Source organism: Gopherus evgoodei, chromosome 2 (assembly GCF_007399415.2).
Source record: "Gopherus evgoodei ecotype Sinaloan lineage chromosome 2, rGopEvg1_v1.p, whole genome shotgun sequence".
In the NCBI taxonomy this organism is placed as follows: Eukaryota; Metazoa; Chordata; order Testudines; family Testudinidae; genus Gopherus; species Gopherus evgoodei.
In genome coordinates this window covers 39204346-39221297 of record NC_044323.1, presented here as the reverse complement: position 1 = coordinate 39221297, position 16952 = coordinate 39204346, and the positions used below count along the sequence as shown (strand labels likewise).

The window sequence follows — 16952 nt, the reverse complement described above, 5'->3', positions numbered from 1 at the left end:
TCTTTAATAACTCCTTTTTTTCCTATTACTTTTGCTGGATTTTCTACTTTGTGTCAGTACATAAAAAAATGGCTCAAAGGTTTTGATTACCTTTTTTGAAGTAGAGGTAAAGCTTATGAAATAAGAAGAGGGAGAGACAAAAGTCTCTCATGCTGGAGTTAAGGCTATATGCATAAGTACATAACCTCACATAATGTGGCTTTGAAATCCCCTAGTTAAAAGCCAGAGACAAATTTTTCAGAGATGGATTCTTAAATGTAGGAATTTAAATCTATTTTAGACACATAAATAGTTGGCCTGATGGTCAGAGGTGTTGAACGAATGCAGATCCCATTGATTTCAGTGGGAGTGGTGGAAGCCCAGAACCTCTGAAAATAATGCCAATTGCATAGATAGCTATAAATATATACTTATGTGTCTAGTTGTCAGTACTCAGCTGAAATTTTTGGCCCAAGTGTTATCAAGACTTACAGAGCACCCATACTCATAAGAAAACAGCAGCCATCCTGTTCAGACTGTGAAATCAGCAGAGCCTCAGGTCTTATTTCCAAAATGTTAAGATTTGAGAAAGCCCCTTTATAGACTCCAGGACTAATTTAATTTCTCTTTTGGGAGAGATCATTCTAGCTCCAAGGACACCGAGCAGATCCTCAACTGGTATAAATCTTCATACAGACAAAGGGGCTAAACAATTTGCACTAGCCAGTGTCCTAGCCTGCTATCTTCTTGAAGCATTTTCCCTTTGGAGCATCACAATTTACTAAGTAGCTAGGGAAGCCTTAACTTCATTCCACTGTGTGATTGTTTTTCTCATAATCAGAAACCTGCTTTGAAGCCTTTGTTTTTGAAGCAGTTTCAGTTAAGAATGAAGCAGATGTCAGAAAATCTTTGATATCTCACTCTTTGAAATAATTTTTAAGAAGATGGCATGTGGTGGCAAAGGAAGTTTCCATTATTCTGGCTCTAAGGTCAATGTGATTCCTTTCAGACATATGGATTATGCTGTTCTCAAGGCCAGGTGGCCTTCACTAGTTGGGCCTTTTCTGAGTGCATGTAAATTTTTCTTTTAGGACATTAGCCCTTTTCCTATATCAAAAGTTGATGAAATCTGATTCTGATGGAATCTTGAAAAGAATAGAAATATACATCACACAAAAGGTCTAATATATTGGCAGGTGCAAGTAGTAGTAATTTCTTATAATGTAATTATTTCTGAACATGCTGGTTGACTCCAAGAAATATTTTGGTGGGGTCTGGAATTAGCATATGACTCTTCAGCTAGTTTGAGAGTTTCAGGTCAGGTTGTTTTTGTCTCTGATATGGTACTTTTTCACTTGTTCAACAGCCCATGAGCTATACTATATTTGATAGTAATTATTTCACAATTTTGTTGTTTTATCACTTTTCTGGTGTTGCTGATGAACATATAGCCATGAACAGAGGAATTCCATGCATCAGCTGAACTACAACACTCATGTAGGCTGGGTTTAGCAGCTCCCTGATGCTATTATGGATCTTGGGTTGCATTAGTTACCACTGAAATGTTGTGCATATTTTCCACACGTTTGAGGGAGGATTCCATTTTCCCACCCCAACATCTGTGTAGTTCTCTTAAACAAAGCTCTTTTACTGGAGCTTTGCACAAGAGACCACAAATTCTATTTTGATTAATTTGTTGAGTTACTAGAGAAGTGAAGGACTATCCTGTTCCGCAGTGATCATGGGTCCTTTGCCCACTCCAGGGTAAACTGTTGTAATAGACTATTTAAATTCTACTTGAAGTCCACTTGCAAGGTTCAGACTGGAGCAAGCCGCTTTCTCAGGGTGCTCAGATCTGTGCACTGAATGCCTATTCACTGCAGGGTGCAGATGCTGGGACTGTTGAAGAGACAGTCTAACTGTACATTCTGCTAAATGGTCAAAATTGACTGAGAGACTTGTGGTGTCAGTTCTTGGAGTTGATCTCACCTGTGTGTGGAGGGGGTGTTTGAGGGCTCCCATCTTTGAAATTTGCTCTCCTTTGGTGCCCTCTACCACCAGTATCTATCAGGCTTCAGGGCAAAATATGAGGCTCATTTATTTTCTTTAGCATTTGATTGACAAGTTTTGTTTTTGTCTTACATGATTTATTTATGTTTTTGAGTGTTGTAATAGCGGGGCTATATGTTCATCATGGTGACATTCATGGTAGCTTGAGCTTTATTTATACATCCCATTATGAGTGGCTAATACAATTTATGTGAGTTCATTTTTATAACCTTGCTGCCATAGTTTCTCAGTACATCAGAGGAGACATTTTATTAATACTTGTTTTCATGGAAGGGAAAATTACTGACCTATAATTCTGCTTTTTTTGAAGATACTACTCTGTCAGTATTTTCTCTTCTGGGTCTCAGATCTCTAATCTAAGACATGTGGGACTCCTGTAGTTCCTGAAGTATTTGGTTGCTGTAACAATGCTGGCTTCGGTGGGACCCAACTGAATTGGTACTCTCAGGACAAATTGCTTAAAGCAAGGCTGTTACAGCCCAAGGCTGGGGTTCCTTTGCATACCAAGGCAAACCAAACCAGCCAAACAGAGGTGGTAGAATCTCCTTCCTTAAAGGTTTTTAAGGTCAGGCTTGACAAAGCCCTGGCTCGGATGGTTTAGTTTGGGATTGGTCCTGCTTTGAGCAAGGGGTTGGACTAGATGAACCTCCTGAGGTCTCTTCCAGCCCTGATAGTCTATGATTCTATGACTTTGGTTTTACCCCACTAGCTATCCAGCAGTCATACAAGCAATTTCCTTAGACATTCCAGTTTCCCAGTATCACCACCAGTGCCACTCGTCATGGGGATGAATAGTTACCAAAGGACCAAGCCCCAGACCCAGATCAATATACAAGTCAGCTCTTACCCACAAATCACGCTGTTGCCAATCTTTTATAATCTAAAATCTAAAAGTTTATTCGTAAAAGGGAAAAGATATAGATGAGAGCTAGAATTGGTTAAATTGAATTAATTACATAGAGTAATAGCAAAGTTCTTGGTTCAGGCTTGTAGCAATGATGGAATAAACTGCAGGTTCAAATCAAGTCTCTGGAGAACATCCACAACTGGGATGGGTCATTCAGTCCTTTGTTCAGAGCTTCAGTTTATGTCAAGGTTCCTCCAGAAGTAAGAAGCAAGATTGAAGACAAGATGGAGGAGCTGCAGCAGCTTTTTATAGTCTCTTGCCATGTGGCCTTTCTTTCTTTATTCCAAAGACAAGCTATCCAGCACATGGCATGAAAAAACCTTTGAGTTTTGTCCATAGGCATGTCCCTGCATGCCTTGCTGAGTCACAAGGTGTATCTGCCTTCTCTCAATGGGTCAATTGTATAGCTAATGGTCCTTAATGGGCCATCAAGCAGGCTAGGCATTGCTGACACTAAATTGTAACCCAGAAGCATAGCATAAGTTTGAAATACAGACAGTGTAGAGCCAATACTTATAACTTTAAATACAAAAATGACACACGCATACAGATAGCATAATCTTAAACAGCAAATCATAACCTTTCCATAGACACCTTACACGACAACCTTTGTACAATATTTGCTGCAAATATATAACAGTGGTTGCAACAATGATCTATACAGTCACAGCTTATATCAGTAACATCACAGTTGCTAATGGCAGTAATAAGCAATTCCTAAGAGCAAGCCATCTCTCCCTTTTGGCAGTCATACACCACCTTTTGGGCTTATCTGCTGCGCTTGGAGACTTTGGTCAAAACACTGAGGGAAGATGAGTGAGCATACTGTTGGAAGCAGAATTACAAGTCAGTAATTTACAAGAATCCTTCAGAGAAGAAGAATTGCAACTCAGTAATTTCCCCTTCTTGACAGAGAATAAATCTGAAACAAGGAGTAATAATAAAACTATGGTCAGTCAAGAAGAAAGGACTTTTATTTAAATAATGGTTTGGAAAGATACACCATTACAATCTCAGATGCAACACAGATAATCTAAAAGATGAGAGCAAAGGGAAAAGATTCAAATAAAATTGGCCAATTTAAATACACATTCCAAAAGGAAGAAATGGAGGACTGGGGAGTTTGGACTCCCCATCTTGGAAAACAGTTCTACAGCATGCAGATCAACATTTGTTTCAGTCCTAAAAGCTAAAGCAAAGCATTCTAACTGTGTGAGGATACAGAGTGAGGACTATGTGGCTGCCTTGTAGAAATCTAAGGGAACATTTCTGAGACAGGCAGTGGAGGCTGCCTGCCTGCCTCTGATCAAATACACCTTCACATTGCCAACAAGGTGATAGCAATTAAAAATGCAATCCAGCAATGATTTACCCATGGCCCTCTTAGAAATAGTGGTATGTAGTGAATAATAACAAACAAAAAGTTTGATGGACTTTCTAAGGCCTTTAGACTGCTTTAGGTAACCCCTGTTACTTCCCCCGCCCACCAGACCTTGTAACATGAGCCATGTAGAGAAGGGCCTCCCTAGGATGGGCATGGAAAACATGTTGGCAGGATAATAGAATTGTTAAGGTAGAACTCTGTCACCATCTTGGAGTGGAATTCTTGATGTGTTTGAAACATCACCATTTCCATATCAAACTTGGTATAAAGTGGATCAGTCAGTAGAGCCTGATGTGTATTCACTCTGAGTTGATGTCGCTGCCACCAGGAAAATGAAATTCTGTGTAAGAAACATGCAATCATGCAGTAATGAAAAATGTGCCAGGGCTTAAGCCATTTTTTTTTACTTTCATAACTGATGTGAAAAGCCCAGAGGTGCTGGGGCGATGAACTGCCAAACCTAGAGGTTCTGAAGCTCAGCCCTAGCAAGCCCTGGCACAAATTAAGCACTGAACTCATGGGTAATGAGTAGAGTTTTTATCATCTTAAGTCAGGACCCACATTAATGTCTCGTGATACCAGGAGGGATTTGCAAAGCTCCCACCATGTGAACCTGAGGTTAGGCAGGCAGAAGAATTTTACTTGGTTAGTTCATGATGGGCCAGACTAGCTGACAAATTAGCCTGAATAGAGTAAATTATCAAATTAGATTCAGTCAGACACAGAAAGGAGCTAAAGAGTTTTTGTGTGGGAATTAAAAACCTCTTCTTCTTGGCAATGCAAGTCCTTTGGATAGATGGTTTTTGAGAAGTCAGGAGGATGCAAGCCACCTGCTCATTAACACCATATCTACAGATCTCTGCACCCTCAGGAGCCATGCTATCAAGGAGAGAGCTCCTGAACTGGTGTGAAGCAAGGTGCCTTGACTCTGAATAAGAATCTGAGACCAGACATTCAGCCTGATGGGATCAGCTTTGGCATCTGCAGCAGAATTGGTAGCCATAATTCTCTGGGCCAGCATGAGGCAAATAAAGATCATTGAGTCTCTTCCTCCTATGCTTTGGCAGGACTGTGGCTACCAGAAATGCTGATGGAATCTCTTCGGTTCATGGAAAATGTCTTGCTCATTCTTAATGCTTTGAGCTGAAAGCTTCTTGTTCCAAAGGGTGACAGAGATGCATCTCTGATGTCCCCAACTGGAGGAAGATCCCAGTTCCCCACTCTCTCATCTAGAGGCTGCTCGTGCAGGTCAGCCACAGATTAACTCACTCTATCTGCAATCGTGTTTATCTTTCGTGCTAGATATGTGGCAACCAGTAATGGCAGGTATAGCAGAGTCCATTCATACATTTGCAGGGCCTCCTGACATAGGAAGCATCATCTGGTGCCTCCGTGTTTGTTGATTTAAAACATTGTGGTCTGAGGGTCCCAGTTCAAATGGACAACTTTTTGGAAGACCAGGTCACTATGATTTGGATAGGTATGTTGGAAATCTATTCCTAAATAAAGATGGTCCCTTCATGGGCACTAGGCCAGGAGGCTCAAAGGTGATCTATCCTTCAGATGTGATGTGAGAGTCTGTGCTTATCTTGCTTTCATTGGAATTTCAGGCCAGGTCAATGGTTACATTGTTGCTAGTATAGCAATGTTGATTAGTGATTTTTTTTTAAAGATATTTCTATACTGGCAATATCCCCTAGTGTAGCTGAAATTATATCAGCAAAAACATTTTGTTAGTATGGCTTATTTTGTTTAGGGAATGTATATAAGCTATACTGGCAAAAGCACTTCATTGCTGGCATAAGCTGCATCTATACTAGGAGGATTTGCTGGTATAGCTATACTCGCAAACGTTTCCCTAGTGTAGCCTAGGACTCAGGGTCTACTAAAGTTCTCTGATGTGAGACTTGCCAAGATGCTGTAACTACTGCTAATTACAGTCTTAAGAACGACCAAGTGTGATATGGTCTGAGCTGTCACCTGCTGGCTCACACTTTACTGTTCTGCCCCACAAGTGAAGTCTTGAGCAGTGATTAACTGGGGTGCTCTGTACTTTGGTTGGCCACTGGAAACAAACTGAGATTTTGAGTAATTTATGAACCCTAGTGACTCTAACAGTGACACATATTGATCTTTTGACACCCTCCAAAATATGTCCTTCAGCGCAGAATTATCCAAGTAAAGGAATGTCTGCACTACTAGCCCATGCAGACTGGCTACATTTCCCAAAGCATTTAGTGACAACTCATGCTGCTAACCCACCTCAAAAGGCAAACACAAATTTTATAACATAACACTATATTTTAATGTTTCGGAAGTCCCTTCGTGTTCACGTAAGCATCCACTAGTTTCTTACCCTTTTGGATTTACCTTATTCTAGTTAGTTATCTTAAGATAGCAGTGTGGAAAGAGCACAGAACTAGAATCTCATTCCCATTTGAGTTATGATGTTGGCTCCAACATTGACTTCGTCTGTAGGTTAAGCAAATCATTTACCCTCTGCCTCAGTTTCCCTGTCTGTGAAATAGCGATAATAATTAGAACTTGGCAGAGAATAGTTCTTGTGTTTCTCAGAGGATTTCACTATTTTGAAATTTGGTTTCATTCAAAAATTTTTGAAATTCTCCATGAAAAGGGATGGAGACCCAGCTCTGGAGCGTCCTCCTAGGGACTGCCTTGGAATCATGGACCTGTGAAGCCCTTGATCCCCAGAAGCCTGCATATGGGTGAACTGTCAAGAAACCAGACAGGTTTCCGTTGGAAACCTGCTTGTTTCCATAGGAACTGCATTGAAAATGAACAATTTCCATGGAATGTTCTGATTTTGATGAATCGGCAAATTCCAATGAAAAACTGTTTGTTTTGTCAGATTTTTTTCTGACCAACTCTGATAATAATCCTTACCTACCTCAACGGCTATTTGGGGGATTATTAGCATTATTTTGAATTGTTTGTTTTTAAAGTACTTTATAAATATTGACCAAAATTTTCGGACCTACTGCCATATTACATATAGGGCCTGATTTTGAGAGATGGTAAGCATTGATAACTCATATTGAAGCAAATAGAAATTATGGGTGCTTAGTACTTTATGAAAAACAAGTCTCTTTCAGGCACTGCAGTATAAATTTAATGCATAGCTTCAGGCACTTAGATTTGAAAATTATGGTCATTAAGTATAATTAGAGTCTGCACTGCAATAACTTACAAATGAGGAATCCACTGAGATACTGTAGTAAAATTGAGGGATTCCTATTTCAAACAGGAGATCATATGCTGCATACACCTCTTTGCTATACACACATGGATTCAGTCTTATAATCATAGAATATCAGGATTGGAAGGGACCTCAGGAGGTCATTTAGTTCAAGCCCCTGCTCAAAGCAGGGCCAATCCCTAACTAAATCCTCAAATGGCCCCCCCTCAAAGATTGAACTTGCAACCCTGGATTTAGCAGGCCAGTGTTCAAACCACTGAGCTATCCCTTCCACCTTATAGGAAAGTGTTAAAAATGTTTCTGTGTATTAGTAGTATACAGAAGCATGAAGGTGAGACTGGTAAAGAGTACGACCTTCAAAGAACATAAACTGTAGGCGGAATGTTCTTGCTAAAGATATGTTTGCTTCAGTAGAATGCCAGTGACATTAACAATTAACAGCTCCTGCCAATCTACTCATCTGTTGTGGGAGCTGCATGCCAATCTACCTCATTTTTACATTTGTTAGAATTAATTTCTGTTAAATATTTTCATAACTCTAATTTTCTACTTATCTGCAGCTGAAGTTCAGAGTGAAATTGAACGGATATTTGAATTAGCAAGGACATTGCAGCTGGTAGTACTTGATGCCGATACCATTAATCATCCAGCTCAACTAAGTAAAACCTCCCTGGCTCCCATTATAGTATATGTGAAGATTTCTTCTCCCAAGGTAACTATCTTACTGCTGTTAATTCTGTTTCAATTCACACATTCTTTGAGACCTGAGCCACAGGTACAAAGAGACACAGGTTCTCCACTGGATGTCATTAAAGATCAATGAATTGCACTTTTTAATTATTTCCCTGTGGATGGGAAGATACCATTAAAAGGAACCATCTCAATCAGTGGGTTACAAAATCATTTTTTTGCAAAAGAGAGCAAGCTGTAGTTCTAATGGTTACTTAAGTTAGAACTAAGGGAAACAGTTCACTTGTTTATTATTATTTACGTAATATTGATTTACAGAGTGTCAACATTTTGTTAAAAACTTTGCAGAAATATGAGCTAAGATCCTTGTCCCAATAACTTTATAATCCAAGTAGACAGTATAGAAATGAAGATAAGGGAGGAGATGTTATGAGCAGCAGGACTACTGGTCAGTACAATTCAGCACACACGGTGTTTATTTCTGTAATTTTGTTCAGTTTATTCTTAAAATGTTCAGTCATTTAATTTACCACCATTTCACTGTGTGGGGATGTCTACATTTATAGTCTTCTTGGAACAAGTACATCCTGAAGAGACGTTGGAAGGAGAAAATGGAGGCCTGGCAAAGTGGGGGTGGAAGAGCATTCTCAAGAGTCTCATTATAAATGGCTACATGGAAGAAGGCACACATGAGAGTAGGAGGACCAGAAGGGATCAGTTAGTGCAACTTGGGCAGAAAAGGAGGGAGAAAGGGAATAAAGAGAATGAGAGTAGAGAGATAAGCAGGAGCGAAATTGTGCAGGGCCTAAAAGGCAAGAGGCTCTGAAAGCCAGTGAATGAGAAATTATTAGATATGTTAAAAATTATCCAACAAGAGCTACTTTTTTGAAGAGTACACAAATACATTGGGCCTAATCCTGCAAACAATCAAGTCCCTGGAAAATCTCCTATTGAATGGAATGGTTTGATCCTATTCCCACTATCTGACTCTACTTGCTTCTGAATTCTTCCTTTTCCCATCCACTATGTATTTTAATTGTCTTATTTTCCACAGGTTTTACAGAGGCTAATAAAATCTCGAGGGAAATCTCAGGCTAAACACCTTAATGTTCAAATGGTGGCAGCTGATAAACTGGCTCAATGTCCTCCAGTGAGTTACTGTTGATGCATTGCTGATGTGGATATATAGACTCCTGTTCAAAGGGACTAAGTCTGTCCTTTGTTTCCAAGTAATAGGCTTGTGACATTTGTTGCTGCTTGCCACTATCTGTTCATATTTCACTTGTCATTTTGTACAAAACTCCATTTGAGATCTCTGCATGGCATAATGGTCAAATATATTTCTTTTTCAGCAACAAGATTAATCCTGGAGATATATAGGTATTGGGGCACCAGTATTTTTACATGATGTATAGCTGAGGAACTGGATTACTTCAATAACTCTTTATAGATTATTGATCCAAAACTAAACTGATTTGGTTTATGACCAAAAGTTGCCTCTGGCAGTGTTCCCTCTAATTTTTCCCACACGTGTGGAATGAATTTTGTTACGTGCAGCAATATGGAGGTGATGTGATACACATCACCTTCATATGATGCACATAACAAAATTCATGTGGTGGGAGTAGGGCCGAGAGGTTCGGAGAGTGGGCGAGGACTCAGGGCTCTGGTTGGGGGTGTGGATTCTGGGGTGGGGCCAGGAAAGTTGCGGCCTGAACCCAACCCAGCCACAGACCTACCATGACTGGGGAAGTGGCATCTATCCCACGGCCCTATACCCAAAGCTGCTGCGGCGAGGAGAGGTGTCTCTCTCCCCCAGCTCTCTCCCGCCCAGCTCTCTCTCTCCCCACAGCAGTTCTGGGGCTGAGGCCATGGGATAGGGGCCACACTTCCCCCAGCTGCAGCAGGTTGGAGGCCGGGCTGAGTTGGGACTGGGGCAGGGGTGCCCCAGCCATGGCAGGTCTGGGCCGGGACTGGGTTCAAGCCGCCCCTCACCCAGCTGCAGCAGATCCCAGCCAGTTCCCTGAGTGGCTGTGTGGCGCTTAATAGGCTGCTGTGCAGCTTACAGGAAACTTAGATCTGAAGGTAGATTAGTGGTCTACATAAAACGGTCAGTATAAAATGAATTGGTGGCTTCTTTGTAGTTCCAGCTGGGCATATGCCATCACAGTTGGCTTCACCTGCATTCACTTGGCATTCTTACTAATTTCAGTGGAGATGTGTATGAGATCATTCTATAGATTTGCACTGTATCCTTGGGCAAGTCATGCAAACGCTCGGTTTCTCCATATTTAAAATGAAGATGATAATATCTTGCTCAGCTACTCACTATTACGGCTGAGCAAATAATTGATTTTTCTGATTCGGGGACCAAAACAAAAAATCTGAAAAAACAAATCAATTCAGTTCAAACCAAACCAGACTATTTTTGTGTGGGGGGGCTGGGGGTGGGGGGCGGGGGACACGACAGGGTTCGCTGAAACAAAAAAACCAAAAAAAGTGCTTCGAGTTGAACAAAATGTTTTTGATTTTATGTTTCATTTGAGGCCATTTTCAGGTGTTCAAGTTGGCTCTGTATATCCCCATTTACAGGTATTGTGCCGCTTTGTGGTACCTAATGGTAGAACCATCTCCAAGATGTGTCCATTATAGTGCCCACGTGGCCTTTCCTGCCCCTCCCCTCAGCATCTCCAATTGTTCTGAGGGCGAGGCTCAGTAAGGGGACTCAGTGCTCTCTACCACGTCAGTTCCTTCCAATCACTATGCCCCATGGACACAACCTGCTCTAGTCCATTCAGATCTGGGGTTTTCTCCACTTCTTAGTGTCTTTATACTTGTTTAGTATAGTTAGTTAAGGTAGTTAGTAGTTAGTTCTGGGTTACAGTGGAACCAAATTAAAAAAAGAAGGTGGGATTCAAGAGATGTGCTTTGTGCCCAGCTTTCCTCCCAGCATCTGACAACCATGACATCTTTGGAAGAGGGCCACTCTCCTGGATGTTACATCTGCCAGACTTTCACGCCCAGAGCTTGCAAGGTGGGACACAACATATTGCATAGGTGGGACACAACATATTGCAGCCTTTGAGGCTAAATCCTCCAGTCTCAGTCACTTGTTGGATCTGAAGTCTAAGAGGCCAGCCTCTGCTCCTGTGACTTACTCCAGCAAGTTGAAGCAGCTTAAAGGATCCAAGAAATGGAAACCTTCATCTGGTCGGACTCCAGATCCTGCTGGTCAAGCTGTAAGGTCTTCAAAGGCCCTGTCGATAGAGAAAGGCAGAGCACCTGCTATGGAACCAAGAGGTATATTGTCAGCTCTGGATGTATCAGTTCTGAAGAAGGAGGCAAGGAAAACCCTGTTAGCAGTGCCAGAATCTGCATGTCAGATTTGTTGGATCTGCTCAATTCTGACATGGTCTCTACAGTTCCAGCTCCAAAACCCAGGCTGATTCCAGCGTCAGTTTCTGGAGACCAAAGAGGTGGAGCTGAATATTTCATTAGATTCTGCACCATCCAAATTTTCAGCTCCAGCTTTGACCTGTGCTTCAGATCCAGGTTCATCTTCTGATCCAAAGAGGACTTTTACTTTGGTGGCTGATGTACACTGTTACATGAGGTAAAGGTTTCTACTCTCATTATTTCCTGATACCCAAGAAGAAAGGAGGTTGGAGACCCATACCAGACTTCAGAACACTGAACAACTCTGTCAGAGCTCAAGAATTCAAGATGGTCACACTAGCAGCCATTATTCCATCTTTGGAACAAGGAGATTGATTCTCAGCCCTCGACCTACAGGATGCTTATTTCCACATATCGGTCCTGCCTTCCCATAGATAATTCCTCAGATTTACCTTGGGCCAGGACCATTACCAATACAGAGTACTCCCATTTGTCCTCTCATCGGCTAAAAGAGTATTCTCCAAGGTTCTCTCAAGAATGGCAGCTCACCTAGGCTCACAGGGGATTCTGATCTACTCCTACCTGGATGATTGTCTCCTGAGATCCCTCTGGGTCACCCAGACTTTGGTAGACTTGTTCACAGAGCTGGGCCTACAGATCAATGTCCAAAACATTACGTTCACCCCTGTACAGCAACTAGTGTTCATAGGAGCTGATCTCGACTTGTTACAGGGGAGGGTGCTCCTGCCACAGCACAGGTTCCACACACATTGGCCACACTCATAGAAGCAGCACAAACCAGTCATCAAATATCAGCCAGACACTGCCTCCAACTTCTGGGGCATACAGCTGCAGGCACATCTGTGATATCTCATGCCAGACTTCATTTGAGGTGCCTTCAGATGTGGTTCAGCTCAGTCTACAGGCCGAAAAATTCGGACTAGACAAACCTCAGTGCTCTCACACCCAACCACAAAGTGATTGCTCAAGGTATAGTAAAATTTTTTCCCCAGCCCAGACATTCCACCCCAGCATGGGACCTAAACTTAGTTCTAAAGAGCCTGACTAGGCCGCCCTTTGAACCCATGGCTGCTTGTTTGCTCACATACCTATCTATGAAGACAGACTTGCTGGTGGTGATCATCTCGGCGAGAAGAATAGCAGCACTAATGGCAAACAGCCCTTATACAATATGATTTTGGGACAAGGTTATTCTCAGACCACACCTGAAATTCATCCCCAAGGTGACTCTGTCTTTTCACATAAACCAACTGATTTGCCTTCCTTTTACCCCAAGTCTCACTGTGATAATGGGGAAGCTATACCGCACACTCTAGATGTTAGGAGAGCCCTCACCTTTTACCTGGATAGTACAAAGGCCGTTAGGAAGTCTCCTAAGCTTTTCCTCTCTGTTGGATTATCTAACATGTCTTCCCCCTTTGAGGGAATGCTGTCCCTCCTTGGGAACATAATTTGGTTTTATCAACACACACGAAGCCATCTTTTGAACCCTTGGCTGAGTGTTCTTTGTGTTATTTATTTGTTAAGATGGCATGCATTATTGCCATTTTGCCAGCCAGAAGGGTGAGTGAATTAAATAAATGCCTTGATGGCTAAACTACCATTGATGCCTTTTCACAAAAGTGAGGTGATTCTTAGACCTGACGCCAGGTTTTTGCCAAAAATAGTTCCTGAATTTCACATCAATCAAACAATTAATTTGCCAGTATTTTTCCAAGGCTGCATACGAATAAAGGGGAATCTTTTTACACTCTTTGGATGCTCTTGCATTTTATTTAAATAGAATTAAAAGTTTATGAAAAACAGCTACATTATTCATCTCTTCTACTAAAAACCATAAGGGTCATGCTGTGTCTTCCCAGACTATTTCTACATGGATTAAACAATGTATTGTTGAATAGTACAGGTTACAGACATTGTGGTATCTATATTAAATGGTACAATCTCATTTCACTAGAGCTTTGGCAGCATCTTTTGCTTGCATTAAGCAAGTCACTGTTGCTCAGACTTGTAGGGCTATAACTTGGAGTTCAGTGCACACTTTTAGTAAATATTATGCTCTTGATTTGGCTTCAAGGGCTGATGCATGATTTGGTAGAGTAGTGCTTCCATGTCTATTCAGTTAGGATTCTGTTCCCTCCTCCAAGTTATTTGCAGCACTGCTAATTAAACTATCGATAAGTGGAACTATGCAGAGCCACTCGAAGAAGAAATGAAGGTTTGTTACTTCTAACCAGAGTTCTTCAAGATAGTGCTGCATATTTACACTTCCTGCCCTCCTTCCCTTCTTTCTCAGAGTCTTTTAATTCCTTTCTCTGGGTTGGCGGTGGAAGGAACTGAGGTTGGAGAGGGCTCTGTGCCCTCCCGCACCCCAAACCCTCCATATGTTGGGAGACACTGAGGGGAGAAATAGAAAGGAGCATGCAAGCCCCTAAGCAGACACTGCTGGGAGAAGATTTACCGTCACAAGGCAGAACAATATCCATAAGTGTGAGTATCCAGAGCCAACTCAAAGAACTCCAATTATAAGTAAGTAACCTTCATTTTTTTCACCTTTATATATACACACACTGATTTTCAAAATGAAAAATCAAAATGAAACATTTTGAAATGGTCTAAATGAACTGTTTCAACTTTTTAATTTATTTTTTCACAATTTTGTTTTGGCTTGAACTATTTATTTACCAAATTCAAGCAGAATTTGTGACTAGTTAGTGACCTAAGAAATGCATTTTTCAGCAAATACACTATTTGCCAAAAAAAAAATCACCCAGATTTACTCACAGGAACGTCGTGAGGATTATTATTATGAATATACTTTATAGTTGAGTTTACTCTTTGCCCCAAATCACTAGCGTGCCTGTAGCGCCAGTAGTGCACCCGGTGTACTGTGTCCCAGAGGCAAGCAATGTAGCTGCTTCAGCAGCTACGCCTTGGAGGCGCTACCCAGGGAATCCCCTGAAACACTCAGACACATGGCTAAGAGAGAGGTTTTTACTAGAGCTGGCAGGAAAGTGGAAAGGTTGCAGATACCCTCGGTAGAGAAGTTCAAACAGCTGCAGTTCAGAGTGAGCAATAACACTTCCTGTCTGGGTCTCTGGGGCAGTCCATTTGAGAGTTACGGATCTTCAGGCTTAGTGCCTGGAGTACCTTCTCCAGTCCAGTCTCTATTCAAGCAAGTAAGCATTTGCAGGCTTGCAGGCAAGCTCAGTTAGTGTCTAGTTGAGCCTCCTTTGTGCTGACTCCCAGCCCAGCTGCTGCTGCTCCCACCATGTGCCCCCCCAACCCGCGCCCCCGACCTGATGTGCCCCCCTTGTGGCAACGCCCCACCCCCCACGCTCCGTCCTGAGGCACCCCCCCGCCCCAGCTCACCCCTGCTCTGAGCACGAGCACAAACACCCTGAGCGCGCCGTCACTGCTTCACTTCTCCCACCTCCCAGGCTTGCAGCGCCTAAGCTGATCGGCGCCGCAAGCCTGAGAGGCGGGAGAAGTGAAGCAGCCATGGTGTGCTCAAGGAGGAGGCAGGGCAGCGGTGAGCTGGGGCAGGGAGTTCCCCTGCGTGCTACCCCCCACCCCCTTACTTGCTGCAGGCGGCCCTCCCCACGGTCCCCTGCCCCAGCTCCCTCTGCCTAAATGCTGGCAGCGACCAGGGCAGCCGAAGATCCAGCCGCCATGGTCACTGCCGAAGAAAATGGCGCCCCCCAAATCCCGCCTAGGTCGCCTAAATGGTTGCACCGGCCCTGCTGCTCGCCTGTAAGTCCCACACAGACCTGTGCTCAGCTGTGATGTTGGCAGTCACAGCTTGTTCCACATGTGTCTCTGTCCAGAGTTCCTGGGGCTTCTCTCCAGCTCCCTGTTGACATGTGGCTCCCACTCTCAAAGCAGCATCGCCACTTCCTGATTCAGGATTTTTTCCCTTACCGGGCCTCCAGAAGGACAAGCGCAATGGGGAGGGGACTGATGGGAGCTGTAGTCCTTGCTTAGTCAAGAGGAAGGGGATGTACAATTGGGAAGACCTGATGGAAGCTTTAGTCCCCTGCTTTGCAGATCCTTCACTATACCATCATATCAAGAGTTTGCTAGACACTGTACAGGCCTGTACAAAGACAAGCAGGGGCGGCTCTAGACATTTCGCCGCCCCAAGCATGGCGGCATGCCGTGGGGGGGGCACTCTGCTGGTCGCCGATCCCGCGGCTCTGATGGACCTCCCGCAGGCGTGCCTGCGGAGGGTCCGCTGGTCCCACGGCTTCGATGGACCTCCCGCAGGCGTGCCTGCGAAGGGTCCACTCCTCCCGCGGCTCCACTGAAGCCGCGGGACCAGCGGACCCTCTGCAGGCGCCTGCGGGAGGTCCACCGGAGCCCTGCCTGCCGCCCTCCTGGCGACCGGCCGAGTACCCCCTGCGGCATGCTGCCCCAAGCATGCGCTTGGCTTGCTGGGGCCTGGAGCCGCCCCTGAAGACAAGGACCCTGCCTCAAAGAGCTTAGAGTCTGTATGGGGCCAGTCCAACTGCAACTGAAGCCGACAGAAGTCATTCATTAGGCTTTAAGTGGGAATGGGATATAGTGGTAAATTAAGAGTGAGTTAGTTAATATCTTTACAGCTTTTTAAAGATGAAAATCACCACACAAGTGCTGAGTACTATTAATTTTGTCTGTTATTGTTATCAGTTTTGTCTGAAGTTCACTAGGTATAGGGATTCCACAATTTTCTTTGGCAGGTCATTCCACCATCTGTTTATTCCAACAATTAAAAAGTTTTTCTACTGTTCAACTTTTGTTCCCATGTATGAGTTTTAAAATATATTTTTACAATACCAATTCTGGCTTCCCAGATTACAGACATCTTTCCAAGTGTCGATCATTCTGGCTTGCCAGGGAAAGTATAATCTCACTGTTATGTACAGATTACTTTTAAGTCAATTGGGTTTTTTTTTTAAAGTTCTATCACAAAATATTAGGACATGAATATTATGAATCTGATTTAATTGTGGTGCAATAGTAAAAGCATTTTCTAATGTGGTCTATCATCAGCAGCTTCTGTGGTTTTATATTGGCTACGACGGTGGCTGTTCTCACTAAAATGTTTCCCTTCACAGGAAATGTTTGATGTAATTCTGGATGAGAACCAGCTTGAAGATGCCTGTGAGCACCTGGCTGACTATCTGGAAGCCTACTGGAAGGCCACCCACCCTCCTTGCAGCAATCCTCCCAACCAGCTTCTCACTCGCACACTTGCAACAGCCACTCTTCCTATCAGCCCAGGTCCAAACATAAATTTACAGGTATAG

The 16952-nt window shown here is 43.1% G+C and overlaps 1 protein-coding gene across 6 annotated transcripts in view; it reads left to right on the top strand.

Annotated features, from left to right (window-relative positions):
• Positions 1 to 16952, top strand: part of CACNB2 (calcium voltage-gated channel auxiliary subunit beta 2) — a 441977-nt gene that overhangs the window by 412367 nt on the left and 12658 nt on the right. For all 6 annotated transcript variants that reach the window (XM_030550417.1, XM_030550415.1, XM_030550418.1 and 3 more), the window contains 3 exons: positions 8118 to 8269; positions 9302 to 9397; positions 16761 to 16946. In XM_030550417.1, coding sequence (XP_030406277.1) covers positions 8118 to 8269; positions 9302 to 9397; positions 16761 to 16946 — 434 coding nt within the window. The remainder of the gene's footprint in view (positions 1 to 8117; positions 8270 to 9301; positions 9398 to 16760; positions 16947 to 16952) is intronic.